The sequence below is a fragment of the Ailuropoda melanoleuca genome, chromosome 15 (assembly GCF_002007445.2).
Source record: "Ailuropoda melanoleuca isolate Jingjing chromosome 15, ASM200744v2, whole genome shotgun sequence".
Classification (NCBI taxonomy): domain Eukaryota; kingdom Metazoa; phylum Chordata; class Mammalia; order Carnivora; family Ursidae; genus Ailuropoda; species Ailuropoda melanoleuca.
In genome coordinates, this window is record NC_048232.1 from 85,137,528 (window position 1) to 85,151,514 (window position 13,987).

Consider the following 13,987-nt stretch of genomic DNA (forward strand, 5'->3'; position numbering starts at 1 on the left):
GCAGAGGGAGAGGGAGAGGGAGAAGCAGGCTCCCCGCTGAGCAAGGACCCCCCCCGATACAGGACTCGATCCCAGGACCCTGGGATCATGACCTGAGCCGAAGGCAGACCCTTAACCGACGGAGCCCCCCAGGCGCCCCTGGAGATGGACATGTTATTTGCAGATACTGTATGAGCAGAGCACAGGGCCCAGTGCACAGCAGGTGCTCGGAATGTGTTCAAAGGAGCCCAGGTGATGGATGGTCTCTCATGTGATCCTGCTGTTTGGGCCTCGGAGAAGGAGGCGCCAGCCTGCTGTCTACACTGGGGAAGCCAGGGCCACAGAGTGCCAGGTTTCAGGGGGAGGGGAATCTCGAGGGGCTCAAGTGCCTCAAAACCCCAGCCTCTGGATTGGCAGGCCACGCGGACCTTCACCCGGCTCCAGAGCTGGGAAATGCTGACGAAGACACGGCCACCAGCTGACGTGAGCGTGAGGGACGCACGGCTCTGGAACAGTCACACTCATGAGATCAACTGTTTATTGATTCTTTTTTTCTAAAATACTATACATTTAAAGAAACTCCTAACTTAAAAGACTTGACAATTTTTGGTAAATCTGTAGCAAAGGAATGAGGATTTCTGCTGGTAAGTTTTCATGACAAACACAGACGCACATCCACTTTCCAAGCAAGACATCAGGCTCACTGGAAACACAGAAAATGCATAGCTTGTGATGGCGGCAGCCATTTCACCGATGTCTGAGTTACACAAAATAAAGTTTTTCCCGCCTTCCCTCCCTCCCCCGCCCTGTGATTACAGTGTGGCTCCTGGCCCAGCACACCCGCTCCTGGGGACTCAGGCCGCTCAAAGAGAGCCCCAGCCTTTGAGCGCTCGCGAGGACCCAGGAGGGCTGGGAGCTGCAGCTGCTGGGAGCACGTGGAAGGTTTTACAGTGTCCACTACGGAAAAGACTAAGGCTGGTTAGAAGGTGGACCACAGCCGGCCGGCGAAGACGCGCTTCCCCACAGCGGTCTCCACTCCAGAGAGGCCCCAGGCCTGTGCCCGAATGTCACAGTCTTCAAGCAGTTTACAAATTAAACCCACTGTCAAAAGCCATTAAATCTCATTAAAACAGTAGACAGACTCTTTAGATTCTCTGAATATCAAATAATATATACAGATATACACCAAGACACGACAGTCTAATAGGAAGCATCTCACTCCACAGATGCATGTGTTTGAGAAGTTAGTCGTCTTACTTTTTAACCTTTCAAATCACTGATAAAATTGTTAATTTGCAAGAATAAAGTTTTAAACACAAATAGAATGAAAATAGTTTTTAAATATGGGGACATCTGGAGTACTACCTAAGGTTGCTTCTGGAACTCACGGCGGGTGCCCCGCATGCGGAGGGCGCTCACGACAGACACCCGGCCGAACGCGTTCGCACCCTTCCCCTGCGCTCTCCGGCCTCGAGCACCGCCCGTCTCAGAGCTGCGGCTGAGGAACAGCGCTGCGCGGAGAGATTTCCTCAAGACGGGTGGGTATCAATCTGTGCCATAATTTAAGTATAAATGAATGGAAGAACAGGTCTATAAAAGGTATAACTGTACACAGCCTTTAAATTATAACCCTCGACGTCTTCACTCAGAAAATGGCAGGTAAGTTTGTTCATTTACGTTGCGGGTGACGGGACTCGTCAGAGGAAGTGATCAGTGGGACAAGAATCAGTGGAACCCACCAGTGACTCAGAGGAGAGGAGGAAAGACAAGGTCAAGAATAGACAGATCCACGATAAGCCAACACGCGCAGTGAGCAGGATGGGGGACGGGGCGAGTTCTGTTGTACTGTCTTCCTGCGATCAGACCTCTCCGTCTGCACCGCGTGCGGAAAGGTGCTGAGTCCCAGGTGAAACGACCAGCTCGTCTGCCTCCGAGAGACACCATGAAGCCAAGAGCAACGGAGCCATCATGTTACAGGAAAAGGAGCGGAGGCTCACGCAGCCGGCTGCTGCTGGAGTGCCGCTGCCTGGGGCCGACGGCCAACGGAGCTCCTGGGACCCCTGCCTCCACTCTCCACCAGCCAGTCGGCTGGCCCGTCACTGGATCGCCTCGACGTAATTGGCTGGGTACAGGCCGACCTGCCCGTTGTCCAAGCGTCCTTTGCACCAGCCCTGTTCATCCTCGTCCTCTATCTTGGTCAGCTCGTCCCCTTTAAGATAAGAAGGAAGCAGTCCTGGTGAGCAGGCGGGTGACACGCAGACCACCTGACACCTGGTCAGAGTGCCCTTGCGGCTTAGCCCCCACCCCTCGCCCACAGAGGGTCTCTAACTTGGGTGGGAGGGGCAGGGATTCTCTTGGGCCAGACCTGATTATTTCCTAAGTTGCATTTTAAGCCGCTCTTTCGGCCAGCCATAGGAGCCCCTGAGAGGTCTCAAGACCACCGTCCCGCACAGGGACTGCAGAATTCAATGCCACAGGCCCTGTGCTTCCTGACTGTTCCAGGTCAGGTCAGAGGAATGCTTTTAGAGGGCCCAACACACCCCTGTCACCACCCTCTCCTGCTGTCCTCCTCCTTCCCAGGCCCCAAGACCGCTCAATCTTTGATCTCTGCTCCAGCACTTGTTGCCCTGAGCCAGTGTGTTCATTTCTTCTTTGTCCAGAGAAGGCTGTGGGAGGGGCAGGGACCCATCACTCTATCCCCAGCCCCCAGCTCAGGGCATTTATCCTCTGACTGAAAGAAATCAACCCCTCTCAACACTGAGATGGAAGCCATCGGCATAGTTCTGGAATCTCCCCACGGCTTTGTGTTACTGTGGGTTTGATCCGTCTCGTCTGTTCAGACATGAAGGAACCCTACTTCAGGCTGGGCCCAGGTAGTGGGGGAGGAACCCTGATGACGGGGGGATAGACAGAGCCCTGGTCCTTCAAGGAGACAGATGGGGGGAACAGAGACCAAAGGTGCGGTCAGGGCCGTGCTGGTGAAAGGTCTGGGTCTGGCATCTCCCATTCGTAGAGGACAGAGCAGTCCAGCACCAGGGGCCAGGCAAGGAGCCACCTGAGGCTCTGGCCTGGGACTGCCTGCAGGGGCGCTGTGGGAACCCCATAACTTGGGCCTTCTGGGGAGCAGGGAGCAGGGAACGGGTAGAAGACTTAGCCCTAGGACAGTTTTTGCCTTTTGTTCAGCTTGAAGTTTTGTATTTCCCATTGGCATTTTGGTTCCCTTTGCAGGCTTAGTTGCAATTTCTTCCCTGGGCAATCATGCTGTGTTTAGGCATTTCCCTGTCTCTATTTCGTGTAGCGGCGATACTGATGAAGATGCCTGTGGGACCCATATCCAGGGCTGCTGCTCATGGGCAAAGCGCCCCGCCCCTGGGGCCTGGTTTCGTCCTCTGTGGACCGGGTGCTAGGACGACTCAGTGTTAGAGCAGGGAAGCAGCCAGGCGGTGGCCAGCATGCAGTGAGCAGCCAGTTAGCAAGAGCTGCTGTCACTCCCATGTGAGGGACGGCTTTTCCTCCAGCTGCTGAGCCATGGACCACTAAGCCACGTACCGGCACTGGGGCCACTCTGGCAGGACCAGTTCCCGTGCAAATCTAACTCAGCAACATGAGCAGTGAACACAAGGGGCGGAAGTGAGTGCCAAGAGGGGTAAAGCTCAGGGGCGCCTGGGTGGCTTAGTTGGTTAAGCCTCTGCCTTCAGCTCAGGTCATGATCTCAGGGTCCTGGGATCGAGCCCCGCTTTGGGCTCCCTGCTCAGCGGGGAGCCTGCTTCTCCCTCTCCCTCTGTTGCTTCCCCTGCTTGTGCTGTCCAATAAAATCTTAAAAAAAAAAAAGGAGGGGTAAAGCTCCATCTTCTCCTGTCCTTCTTGCCCTCATGGGCCCCTGGACAACTGGCATTTCTCTCGTCCCGCCCTTGCACACAGCCAGGCTCGCAGGTGCACATAAGACCAGCTCTGTGATGCTCACTTGGGCTGGAAAGGGCCCCAGGGGAGGGCTCCGCAGGTGTCTGAGACGCAGAGGGATGGAGGGCACCAGAGTGTGCTACAGACAAAAGAAAGCAGTGCTGGCCAGGCAAACATCACAGTAAAGACAACGTATAAAACAGACAGTGAAGAGGGAAGCTTTCCAGCTATAAAAATGTGAAACCAGTGATTTAAAACATTGGTTTCAGTCAGTCTGCTTTTAACTTTAACTGTCACTCAGAGCAGAAGGATATGTCCGTAAACCTGCTGACAAATCCAACGGGTGAGACAGAAGAATTAGAAATGACAACGAATTGATCAACAGAACAAGCAGGGGACAAATGACCCTAGAGGTCAGAAAACTGGACAAATGTGTGCAGGAGCATAAGAAATGCATAAGAACCTTCTACAACCGGCCAGGGGCGCTGATGACCAACCCTGGGCTTGAGTGTCTGGGGCCAGCTGGCCGGCCTGCTGAGCACGGAGGCAAGGGGGCCCATGAGCACGGACACGGCCCTCTGCCCCACAACCAGCTAGACGCGGGGGTCTGTCCCAGAGGCACAACCCGAGTGGAGAAGCACACTTCAGCCTGAGCTGGCTGAGTTCTGGCCCAGCCTCCCAATTCAGGGGGTGGACGGTGGATCTGGGGTGGCTTCGAGGAGGGGGCAAGGCAGAAAGAAAGAACTTGGTGCTCTGTGGGCCCACTTTGGCACCAGCCCCTTCAGCTTCCTCTGACGGGCTCGAAGACAGTGCTTTCAAATTGAGGGTTGAAACCCATTTTGGCAAATCACAACCAGCATTAAAAACAAAACAAAACAAAACAAAAACACAAAGGCTAGAAAGTCTGTGTGCACAGAGCTCCCATAATCTGGATCCAGACCGTTCCGTGAAACAGAAGTTTTGGGTACTGGCCACAAAGGCATGCTGGTGGTAGAATGTATACAGCACGACTGCAGGGAGGAAGTTCAAAGCGCACGGCCCCGAGATGCAGCTCCGAGTGGCCCGGGGCCGCGCCGAGAGCGATGCTGGGGTCTGGGCAAGGTGGCTTGCCCAGGGCTCCTTTGCCAGCTGGGGGTCTCTGGAGAAAGCCTTCCCTTGGGGACCCGCACGGCTGGCTGCTTCCAGAAAGCACCTGGGAAAGCTGGCTGGTGCTGGCGATCAGCATCTCCTACCCCCGTGCCTGCAGCCCTCAGTCCTGCTAGAGGAGGCGCCTTGGGCAAAAGCACCGGGGCGCCTCGTGCCTTCTAAGGTTTGGCACTGAGCATCTGCTGCTTTTGAAATGTGGGAGGAGAACTCACAAATGGAACTCGTGGGAATTTTCCAGACTAAAAAAGAAAAAAAAAATCCCAAACCCTCCCGCCAGCGGGTTGGAAGCGTCCACCCAGATGCCCGCCAGGGAGCCCACCTACCCGCCTTGAAGCTCAGCTCATCCTGCTCCTGCCCCTCGTAGTCGTAAAGCGCCCGGACCCGTACTTCTGTCCCCGAGGTGGCGTCCTCGTCAAATGGGTTTGAGTCCCCGTTGGCATCCGTGGAGGAGAACGGGTTGTTGGATTCGTCATCGGACCAGTCAGTGGGGTAGCTCTGGGTCTTCTCGAAGCTGCTCACGCTGCAAGAAAGGGTTGACCCGGGGGCCCTGAGCAAGAGGCCGGCAGAGGCACGAGGCCCTGCCCAGAGCCAGGAGCCCCGGGGCTGCGCGGGAGCCTCCTTCCGCAGGAGCACAGCCCCTTGGCGTCACAGCGCAGTCAGGCTCCCCGCAGGGCCACCCAGCACACCCGTCTTCCTGCCGTGGTGTGCCAGGGCCTCGGCGAGGGTTAACGGAGGACAGAGAAAAAGCAACCACAGATTGTTAATGGGTGTCCCCCCTCCCTGAGAAATCGAGAAGACAGAGACTGTCCACCAGCTGGCAGCCGGGCCACCTCCTGCAGGCCTCATGCATCGCTTTGAGTGCCAAGGGGGCGAGAGCCTGGACAGAGAGAGAGGAGAGACGGAGAGACAGAGAGCGAGAGAGGTGGAAACCAGAGGGAAACGATTGTTCACCAACTTTTTGGCCTTAATGTCCTCCTTCTCACTGACGGTGCTCCCCGTGTCGTCCTCATCCTCGAAGGGGTTGTAGCTGGACAATGACTGCGCTGACCGTGCGGGGTTGCTCGGGACACTAAGGTCACTACAGGGAGAGAGAGAGCTTTCAGGGGACCCCAGCTCAGTGCCCGTCCCCCCAGTCCTGGTGCTCCCACCTGCAGGTTCACAGGGCCAGAGTCTGAAGGGACAGAGCGGCTCCTTGCCAGAGGACGATATGTTGTTCGAGCAGAAAGACTGGTTTAGCAAAAACACTTAGTAATATCTTGGTGAATAAACACACTTTAAACAGCTAAGAGAGAATACGTCCATTTCCTCTCTTGCCTCTGGATACAGTCTATCCTGAACAGGAGACCCAGGGTGTGGACAGGCGGCCGCTGCAGCGTAAGTGACGTCTGGGCTGGCGGCTTCTCCTCACAGTCCTCCCCACCTGGCCCCCCCTCCTGATGCTGTGAACTGGCAGCTGGCCTGTGGGGCTCTAGAGGCTGGGAGGCTGGGAGCCCCGCTGTTGAGAGCAGGAGAGAGGCTCCTGGAACTCTCCAGACCCCACAGCACAGCACTCCCTCCTTCTGACTACAAAGGCTCCAGTGGCCTCCTCCTTGCTTCTTCTGGCGCTAGAGCTTCCAAAATCAGCACCAAAGCCCACTGAACAACACTTTCTAAAACAGAAGGACGCCTTTCATGCTCGAGAGAGAGAACATCCATCCGCATAACCATATCAGCCGCCCACTATGTGCCGGCCTAGAGGGGACGGAGTGGACAGAAATCTGACCCGGGCCCAGGCTGAGGGTTGACAGCCAGGATGCAGTGACGGTGGGTGCCAGGTGTGGAGCAAGACGGTAAAGAAATCAGATGGGTCCCTACGAGCCTGCTGCAAAGCAGGGCTGGCAGGGCCTGCACCACCTCTAGCCTGCGATTCAGGGCTGCAAGCCGCTGGCATTCAGAGTGCTGCATGGATGGCTCAGACAGAGCTGGGGGGAGGGCGGGGGGGAGAGGAGAGGAAATGCCTCAAACACCACCACTGACCCCAAGTGGCCAGCAACTGCCTTATGGCTTCAGGTCTGGCAAGAGGCACCGGACCCAAGGCTGCCCACTGCCTACGCCTGAGCCACATCTCTGAGACCACTAGGCCCTCCTCCCTCCCTGTCACCCTTCTCTTTCTGAGGGGAGGCTGGCGCTGGGAAGCTGAATTTGTGCAGCAGCCGTGGCCTGCCTAGACTCTCCTAGACCCTCCTCCCTGAGCCCTGGGATGGTGTCCCGTTCCCCCCCCCCCCAGCCCTGCCCTAGTCACCCAAGTGCTAGCCTCATCCCTGGGACGGTGCTTACTGCTCTGGTCACCTCACCGAGCCCAAAGCCCAGACAGAGACACGGCAGCTGAATGACAACTGGCTGTGTCTGGCCAGGGAGCCCATGTAGGGCCTTCAGTGCCTGGGGCTCCAGAAAGGCCTCCAGAACCTGTGCTGACCCTCCTCAGAAACGGCAACCATGAGCTGTATTATTACTTCTCGTGGCATGGCCGCCTCTGGCCGCAGAGCCTGCAAGGCAGGAGTGGCTTCCAGGGAGAGGCGGCTGGCAGCCTCAGCTCTGCGGAGGATAGTAACGCTATCTGCTGGGACTCGGAGGCCCGGGGGCAGGCCTCGTCTAGCACACACTTTCCAGGAGGTTCTAATGACCTCAGTGCCACTTTTTCTACCCAAACTTGGTTTCAGCAAACAATTAAATCAGAAATAAAATAACCAACCCTCTCACCAAAGAGGTGACTTAAAAAGGGAGGCCACTTGACAATGATCTTCTGCACTCCCCCCCCACCCCAAATCAGGCACCTGCATACAGGACAGGGAAGTACAAACCTGGCTAGGAAACCAGAACCCGCCCAAAGGACGGCATCGACAGTGCCCTCCGCCTGCCAGTGGGCACCACTTGGGGACACACAATGACCAGTACCTGACACCACATCTTGCCCTCACTTGGGGCCCAAAGCATGTCTGTGGCAAAGGCTCCTTTCTCTGGATCTTTCCACAGCTCTAGCATCAGGTGAGCTGATGATCCTCCCCAGAGATGCCTTTGGGCCACTGCCCAGCAGAGTTTGGATACCCAAGGAACATCTGGAAAGACACTTGTGGGGTTCCCTGCAAGGCCTCACTGGGGAGTCTCCCAGGTGCCCAGGCTGGGAGCGTCCGGCCCACACAGAGGACCGGGGGACCTATCCCAGGGGATGGAGGCTGCCGCAGCACCCACCTGCTGGGCTTGTTCTGCAGAGCCTGGTCGCCCGTCTGGTTGATGCCTGTCAGGGTGACACCATCAGCAGCCTTCTTCTTCTCTCTCCGGCTGAGAGTTCGATTCAGGTCTGCAGACCACTCCTGGGCAGCAGGCACCGAGGGAGAGAAATGGGGAAGTTTGTTTGTTTGAGGCCACATCAGTCTAACACACCAGCCAGAAGGCCAGTGGCCTGCCCTGCACAATATGTGACACAGAGACCCGCGGCCTCGGTTTGCTTTGTTTCCTAGCCAACCTCAGGTTCCTGACACCCTCCCGCTACCCCCTCCTCACTGCTACAGGTGGGGACTCCAGTCTATAGAGGCCTAGTCTCCAGAAGGAGAGTCTGACCAGCCAGCACTCAGATGTCCAGGAACTAAACTAACTTCCTCATTCTGGCCAGGCCCCTAGGACACTAAACCTCCAGCCACCTCTGGCCAGCAGGGGTCACCAAAGGCCTCACCAGCTTTCCTTGAGCCTTCCAAAGCAGACAGGGGATAGTTCCCATCTTTCCCTGAACTGTTTCTGGCTCCCAGCCGGGCAGGAGAGCTGGCCGCAGGGCCTGAGCAAGCCTGCGCCATGGGGACCGCAACATGGGGTGCACACACCACAGGGGCTGGATGTCACATGACCGGGGGGAGGGGGCAGGGAAGCTAGCCCACCATGCAGGTCTCCAGGGATTGGCGCCCTCACTGGTAGCACAGGCTGTGGGACTAACAGAGCAAAGCAAAGTGCTGACCTCCCCAAAGGTTCACCAGTTTCCCAGCATGTACACAGCTTTTATCAAGTGCACTGAGAAACACTGGAAGTGGGTTAAAGGAAGGGGCGATGACATCATCTCCCAGAAAGGTGTGTGTGTGCACACGGTTAACCAATTCTCCTTCCTGACCCCACCCATCGCCAAACAACCTTAACTGAATTAACCCTTGGTATGACTGAGTCCACAGCTTGGCCCGGGTTAGAAGCCATCTTAGAAACATTAATTCTAACCTGCCAACTTGTGAGACAAAAAAACTGAGGCCCAGAAAGAAAAGGTGACTGGCCCACACAGAGTTGGTGGCAGACCTGGGCCCCTGACTACAGACCCTGGTCACCTATTTGTTTATTCATTATTTTCTCAACTGAAGTAAGTTGACTCAGAGCGACCATGTGAATATTATAAGTCTGTCCTGACTGGGTGACTCCCTTAGGGCCCATGGGATCCACACCCGGCCGGCTTGGGAAGGAAGGGCCGGCTGTTAGTGCGGCCAACCAACAGCAGGGCAGCATGGCTGCCACGTGTCTTTCTCTGGCCCGCGCTGTCAGAACCAGGCTGTGGACCCCACACAGACCCATGTGGGCCGGACACACACCGCAGGAGGTTTGGGATTATACATTAGCCAGACAGTAGGAACTTACTTCATCCTGCAGCATGGAAAATAAAAACAAATAATTTTATTAGAGAAAGTCAACCATGATCCTCTAAGAACCGTAAGCACAGGCCACAAGTGGATGCTGCTTCCCCGCCTGCAGGATCCACGAGAGAAGGGCCACGGTGAGACAGCCTGTTAGGTCTCCCTTCCCAGACTATTCCACTCTCTGGGTATTGGTGGACAGCCACAAGGGACTGGGGAAGGGGTGCATGTCACAGGAGGCTTCCCGAGCCCCTCTCCCGCCCCGGAGCGGTATACACTCCCTGCAGGGTGAAACCCCGCTCCGTACGCAGAAGAACTCCCTTCTTCCAGTGCACCCTCACCGGGGGCAGGGTAGGCTCTGTGCTTTCCCCTCTAGGGCCACTTGCACTCGAAGGGCCCTGGGGCTCTACTTTGTCCCGGTGCCTCTGTGGAAGGGGTCCAGTCTGCTCTTGGCCTCCTGTTGGGAGCAGATGTCTGAAAGAGCAGGGGGTGTGCTCAGCTTCAGGGACCTACACTGTCATCGGAGCAGCTTTCTTGAGAAGCTCCAGAAGACAGAGGCAGATGTGTGAGGACGGACACAACTATAAGCGAAGAGGGGGTCCATGCTGGTCATTGGCTGTCAAAGGAGATGGGTGCTGTTGTCATTCCCATTTTATACACGGAAACAAATGACTTGCTGAGGGTCCCACAGCTGCCAAGTGGTGAGACCAGACATCAGCACAGCTGGTGCTCTGGCGCCCACCAGGGCGGGAGAAGCCCCTTGGCCCTCATGCCAGGTGTCCTCCCTGGAAGGCAGCAGCCGAGCCTTTCCTGGCCCCTGCTTTACCACAAGGTGGGGAGAATCCTTGCTCCCAGAGAACAGGGTGGCAGGACTCGGTGTGGGTGGGAGGGGCAGTGGGGCCTGGTGATCCAGGCCTACGGCTGGAAGAGACCCGAGATCCCCAGGCCCTCACATTTTGCAAGTAAAGATACTGGAAGCCTCAGACCCATGAAATCAGGAAAAGAGAAAAGTTAATCCTGAACCAAAATTAGCTGAATTTACTGCCTGAAACAAGGAAGAGTCCCTCATGTGAAGGGTAAGAAAAGCTACACATACCCACTCCCCGCCCACCCCTCGCCACCCCTGACATGAGGCCCGCCAGGCCTGGTATGCACTGTGGCAGCTCCCTTTGCAGCCAGCCTGCGGGGGTGCAGGGAACCGGGCAGCTCCTGGGACTCATCACCGAGAAGAGAATGCCAACGGTCAACAAAGGACCATCAAAGTTCTCAACAAGAAAGAACCTAATTGCACCTTCACTGAGATTCAGAAGGCCCTTCAGCAGTGCCCTCGGGACTCAGCACTGACCTGGATTCCAGAGTAGCCATACTTAAAGGCTGCCTCATAAACAGGGCAAAGGCCAACACCGAGTTCGAATGAAAAAGAGAGCATATGCCTCAATGGGGGCCCCGGCCCCTGCCAGACCAACGGGGTCATGGGCACAGCCTCCTCTTACCTCAAACTGTGGCCAGTTCATGGACATGCCTGGCCCGTGGTTGGCTCGGAACCACCGCAGGTCCTCCACCGCATCGGCGGCTTTGATGCTCTGCTCCAGGTCTCGGTAAATGTTCTTGTAGCTAAAGCAGGGAGAGGAGATGTGTGACTCTCTTGGAAGACAGGGATGGCCACCATTCATCCCAGCCCGGAGCCTGGCCACAGCAGGAGCGTGGGCTCCAGCCACACCAGAGTCAGCTTCCTAGCACAGACCAGAACGCTCTGCCCAGCTCGGCTGGATGATGACGTGACCTCAGTGTGCACAGCAGACACAGCTTTGGCTTCCCACGAATTGGCTTTTAATCAAACCGGTGGGAGAGCAGTGCTCTGTGTCAGATAATGAGGAACGTGACAGCACGTCGGCCGCATGGGCACCGATCTCTGGCTGCATTCAAGCAGGCCCAGAACCGAGTGTCAGTAAAGTCCCCTCATCCCTTCAGAAAAGCTGGAAGGTCTACACTCAGATGTGCAAAAGCTGTAAGTGAAGGCTGCCCCGCGCTCACCAGCTCACCGTGCCAGGAAGTGGACCACGAAGGACGGGAGCACGTATCCCTGAGGGGCCTAGTGTTTTCCTTTCTCATCTATATGGCAGACAAGCCATTTCCCTCCCTGGGTCTCCATTTCCTCCTCTGTTGAGTAGGCACAGTGCTCTCTGGTATAAATTGAAGTGCGTCCTCCACACACGATATGTTAAAGTCCTGACCCCCAGTACCCTAGAATGTGATTTTATTTGAAAATAGGGTCTTTATAGAAGTAATCAGGTTAAAATGAGGTCATTGGGGTGGGCCCTAATCTATGGACACTTTTTCATAAGAAAGGAGAAATGGAGACATGCAGACACACACGGAGGGAAGGGTAGGTGAAGACATACAGAGAAGATGGCCAAGTGTCTACAAGCCAACAACTGACAGCAGACAGACTGACAGCTGCAACGATCCTCCCAAGAGCCTCAGAGGGAGCACGGTCCTGCCAACGCCTTGATTTCACACTTCCCACCTCCAAGCTGAGCGAGAACAAATTTCTGCTGTCATAAGCCATGGGTTTTTGGTACTTTGGTACAGCAGCCCAAGGACACTACTCAGCCATCTACTCCCCAGGCTGGCGTCGAGGACTCAGTGAGGCCGGGCATGCCAGCCAAGGACAAGCATGCACATAACGGGCACAGCCCGCCCCACCCCAGCCAGCCGTGCAGCCCCGGGCAAGTCAGTCCACCACAACCTGCCGCAGTTTCCCCATCGGTGAGACAGGGAATAATGCCACCCACTTCATAGACTGTCGTAAGCATTAATTAAATACTGGCAGAGCAGCTGTACAATAATTGTTCCTTTCCACTGTATTGTACAGGAGACAAAGAGAATGTAATTCTCTTAGCTTGTGAGTCATTTCTACACGTCTCTGCAATTTGGATGACTGAAGTCCCCATCCATGGTTAGCCCAGACCTCTGCCCCAGTGAAGGCATCGTGGGACCAAAGATAAGGCAAATGCAGAAGAAATATCACAGCCTCCATGTCATGATCCAGAGCTGAGTCTCGGAGGGCATGTGCTATCTAAGAGGCCCCTGAGAAGTCAAGGACTGAGCAGGCAGCCAGCTGCTCTGAAAGGAGGGGCTTCTGGAAGGGCTTCAAAGGAACACAGAGAAATGTTCCTGGCTTGATTTCAAATATGCCAACTGTGGCTGGTCCAAGTTGCGGCCCTTCCGTCCTACCTGGACCTAGAGTATTGTACTCAGAGCTGGCAGTGGATGGCCCACCTTATGGTGTGGCGGCCGCCCAGCTCAGGCCAGCAATCAGCCATCCCAGGCAGTGGGATGCCTGGCACAGGCCGACCATGCAGCTGCAGACAGGCTCAGCACAAGGTCCCTCCCTGGGCAGAAGGACTTAACCAGGGGGAAGAGCTTTTTTTTTTTTTTTTTTTTTAAAAGATTTATTTATTCATTTGAGAGAGGGGGGGGAGGGGCAGAGGGAGAGACAGAGAATTCCAAGGGGACTCCCCCCTGAGCACGGAGCCTAACATGGGGCTTGATCTCATGCCCCTGAGATCATGACCTGAGCTGAAATCAAGAGGCAGAAGCTTAACTGACTGAGTTACCCAGGCGCCCCGGGAGAAGATCTTCTGACGAACACTGCCATCCCAAGTCTGGAGAGCTGCGATTGAGCTTTACTGAAAAGCAACTTTCCACTGACCTCGCGGTGATGTGCTCTTTCTCTGAATGGAAACTTACCTGGCCACGTTTGACAGGTCTAGGTGCTTCTGAACCTCCAGCAGAACTTCCCGGAAGAAGCGCAGACGCTTTTCCTCAAACTGCTGGCACTGCTCAAACACCTGTTCCATGTTCTCCATGTACTGCGGCGTGCCCTGGTCAAGCTCCTTTAAGGACTTCTCGTACTTCTCTCTGGTCTACGAGAGAGTCCAGCCACAACAGGACGAAGGTTCATTTCCATTCACCCTGCTTCCCTCTGACAGAGAGAAAGCGAGCCAGGCTGTGCACCACCCTGTTCCTCACCTGCCTTCTGTCCCTTCCTGCCACTTCTGAATCCATCAGCATCTAGACCCACTTATCAGGTGACAATATTAAAGGAGACACTTTGAGTGACTTTATAAGCAGGGTGAGGAACTGTGACCCAGCATCCAAGGATCGACTTCCTCAGGTTCCAGCCCAGAAGACTCACACTCTCCCTCTACTCCCAAAGGGTGTTCCCACCAACTCTGGGCTGGGAAAATACCCAGAAAGACGCCCTCCCCACCCCACATGGCCAGGCACCCCAGGCGCATCTCGGATGCCACCTCCAC

General features: G+C 55.7%; 1 protein-coding gene across 3 annotated transcripts in view; it reads right to left on the minus strand.

Moving 5' to 3' along the window:
- Positions 1-500: 500 nt before the first annotated feature.
- The window catches only part of PACSIN2 (protein kinase C and casein kinase substrate in neurons 2), a 135,106-nt gene continuing 121,619 nt past the window's right edge, over positions 501-13,987 (minus strand). For 2 of the 3 annotated variants that reach the window (XM_034644177.1, XM_034644176.1), the window contains exons 5-10: positions 13,419-13,594; positions 11,159-11,279; positions 8,254-8,375; positions 5,981-6,103; positions 5,349-5,545; positions 501-2,188 (exon numbers count right to left, since the gene is read on the minus strand). In XM_034644177.1, coding sequence (XP_034500068.1) covers positions 2,076-2,188; positions 5,349-5,545; positions 5,981-6,103; positions 8,254-8,375; positions 11,159-11,279; positions 13,419-13,594 — 852 coding nt within the window. In that variant the 3' untranslated portion in view covers positions 501-2,075. The remainder of the gene's footprint in view (positions 2,189-5,348; positions 5,546-5,980; positions 6,104-8,253; positions 8,376-11,158; positions 11,280-13,418; positions 13,595-13,987) is intronic. The other variant, XM_034644178.1, reaches the window with a different exon arrangement.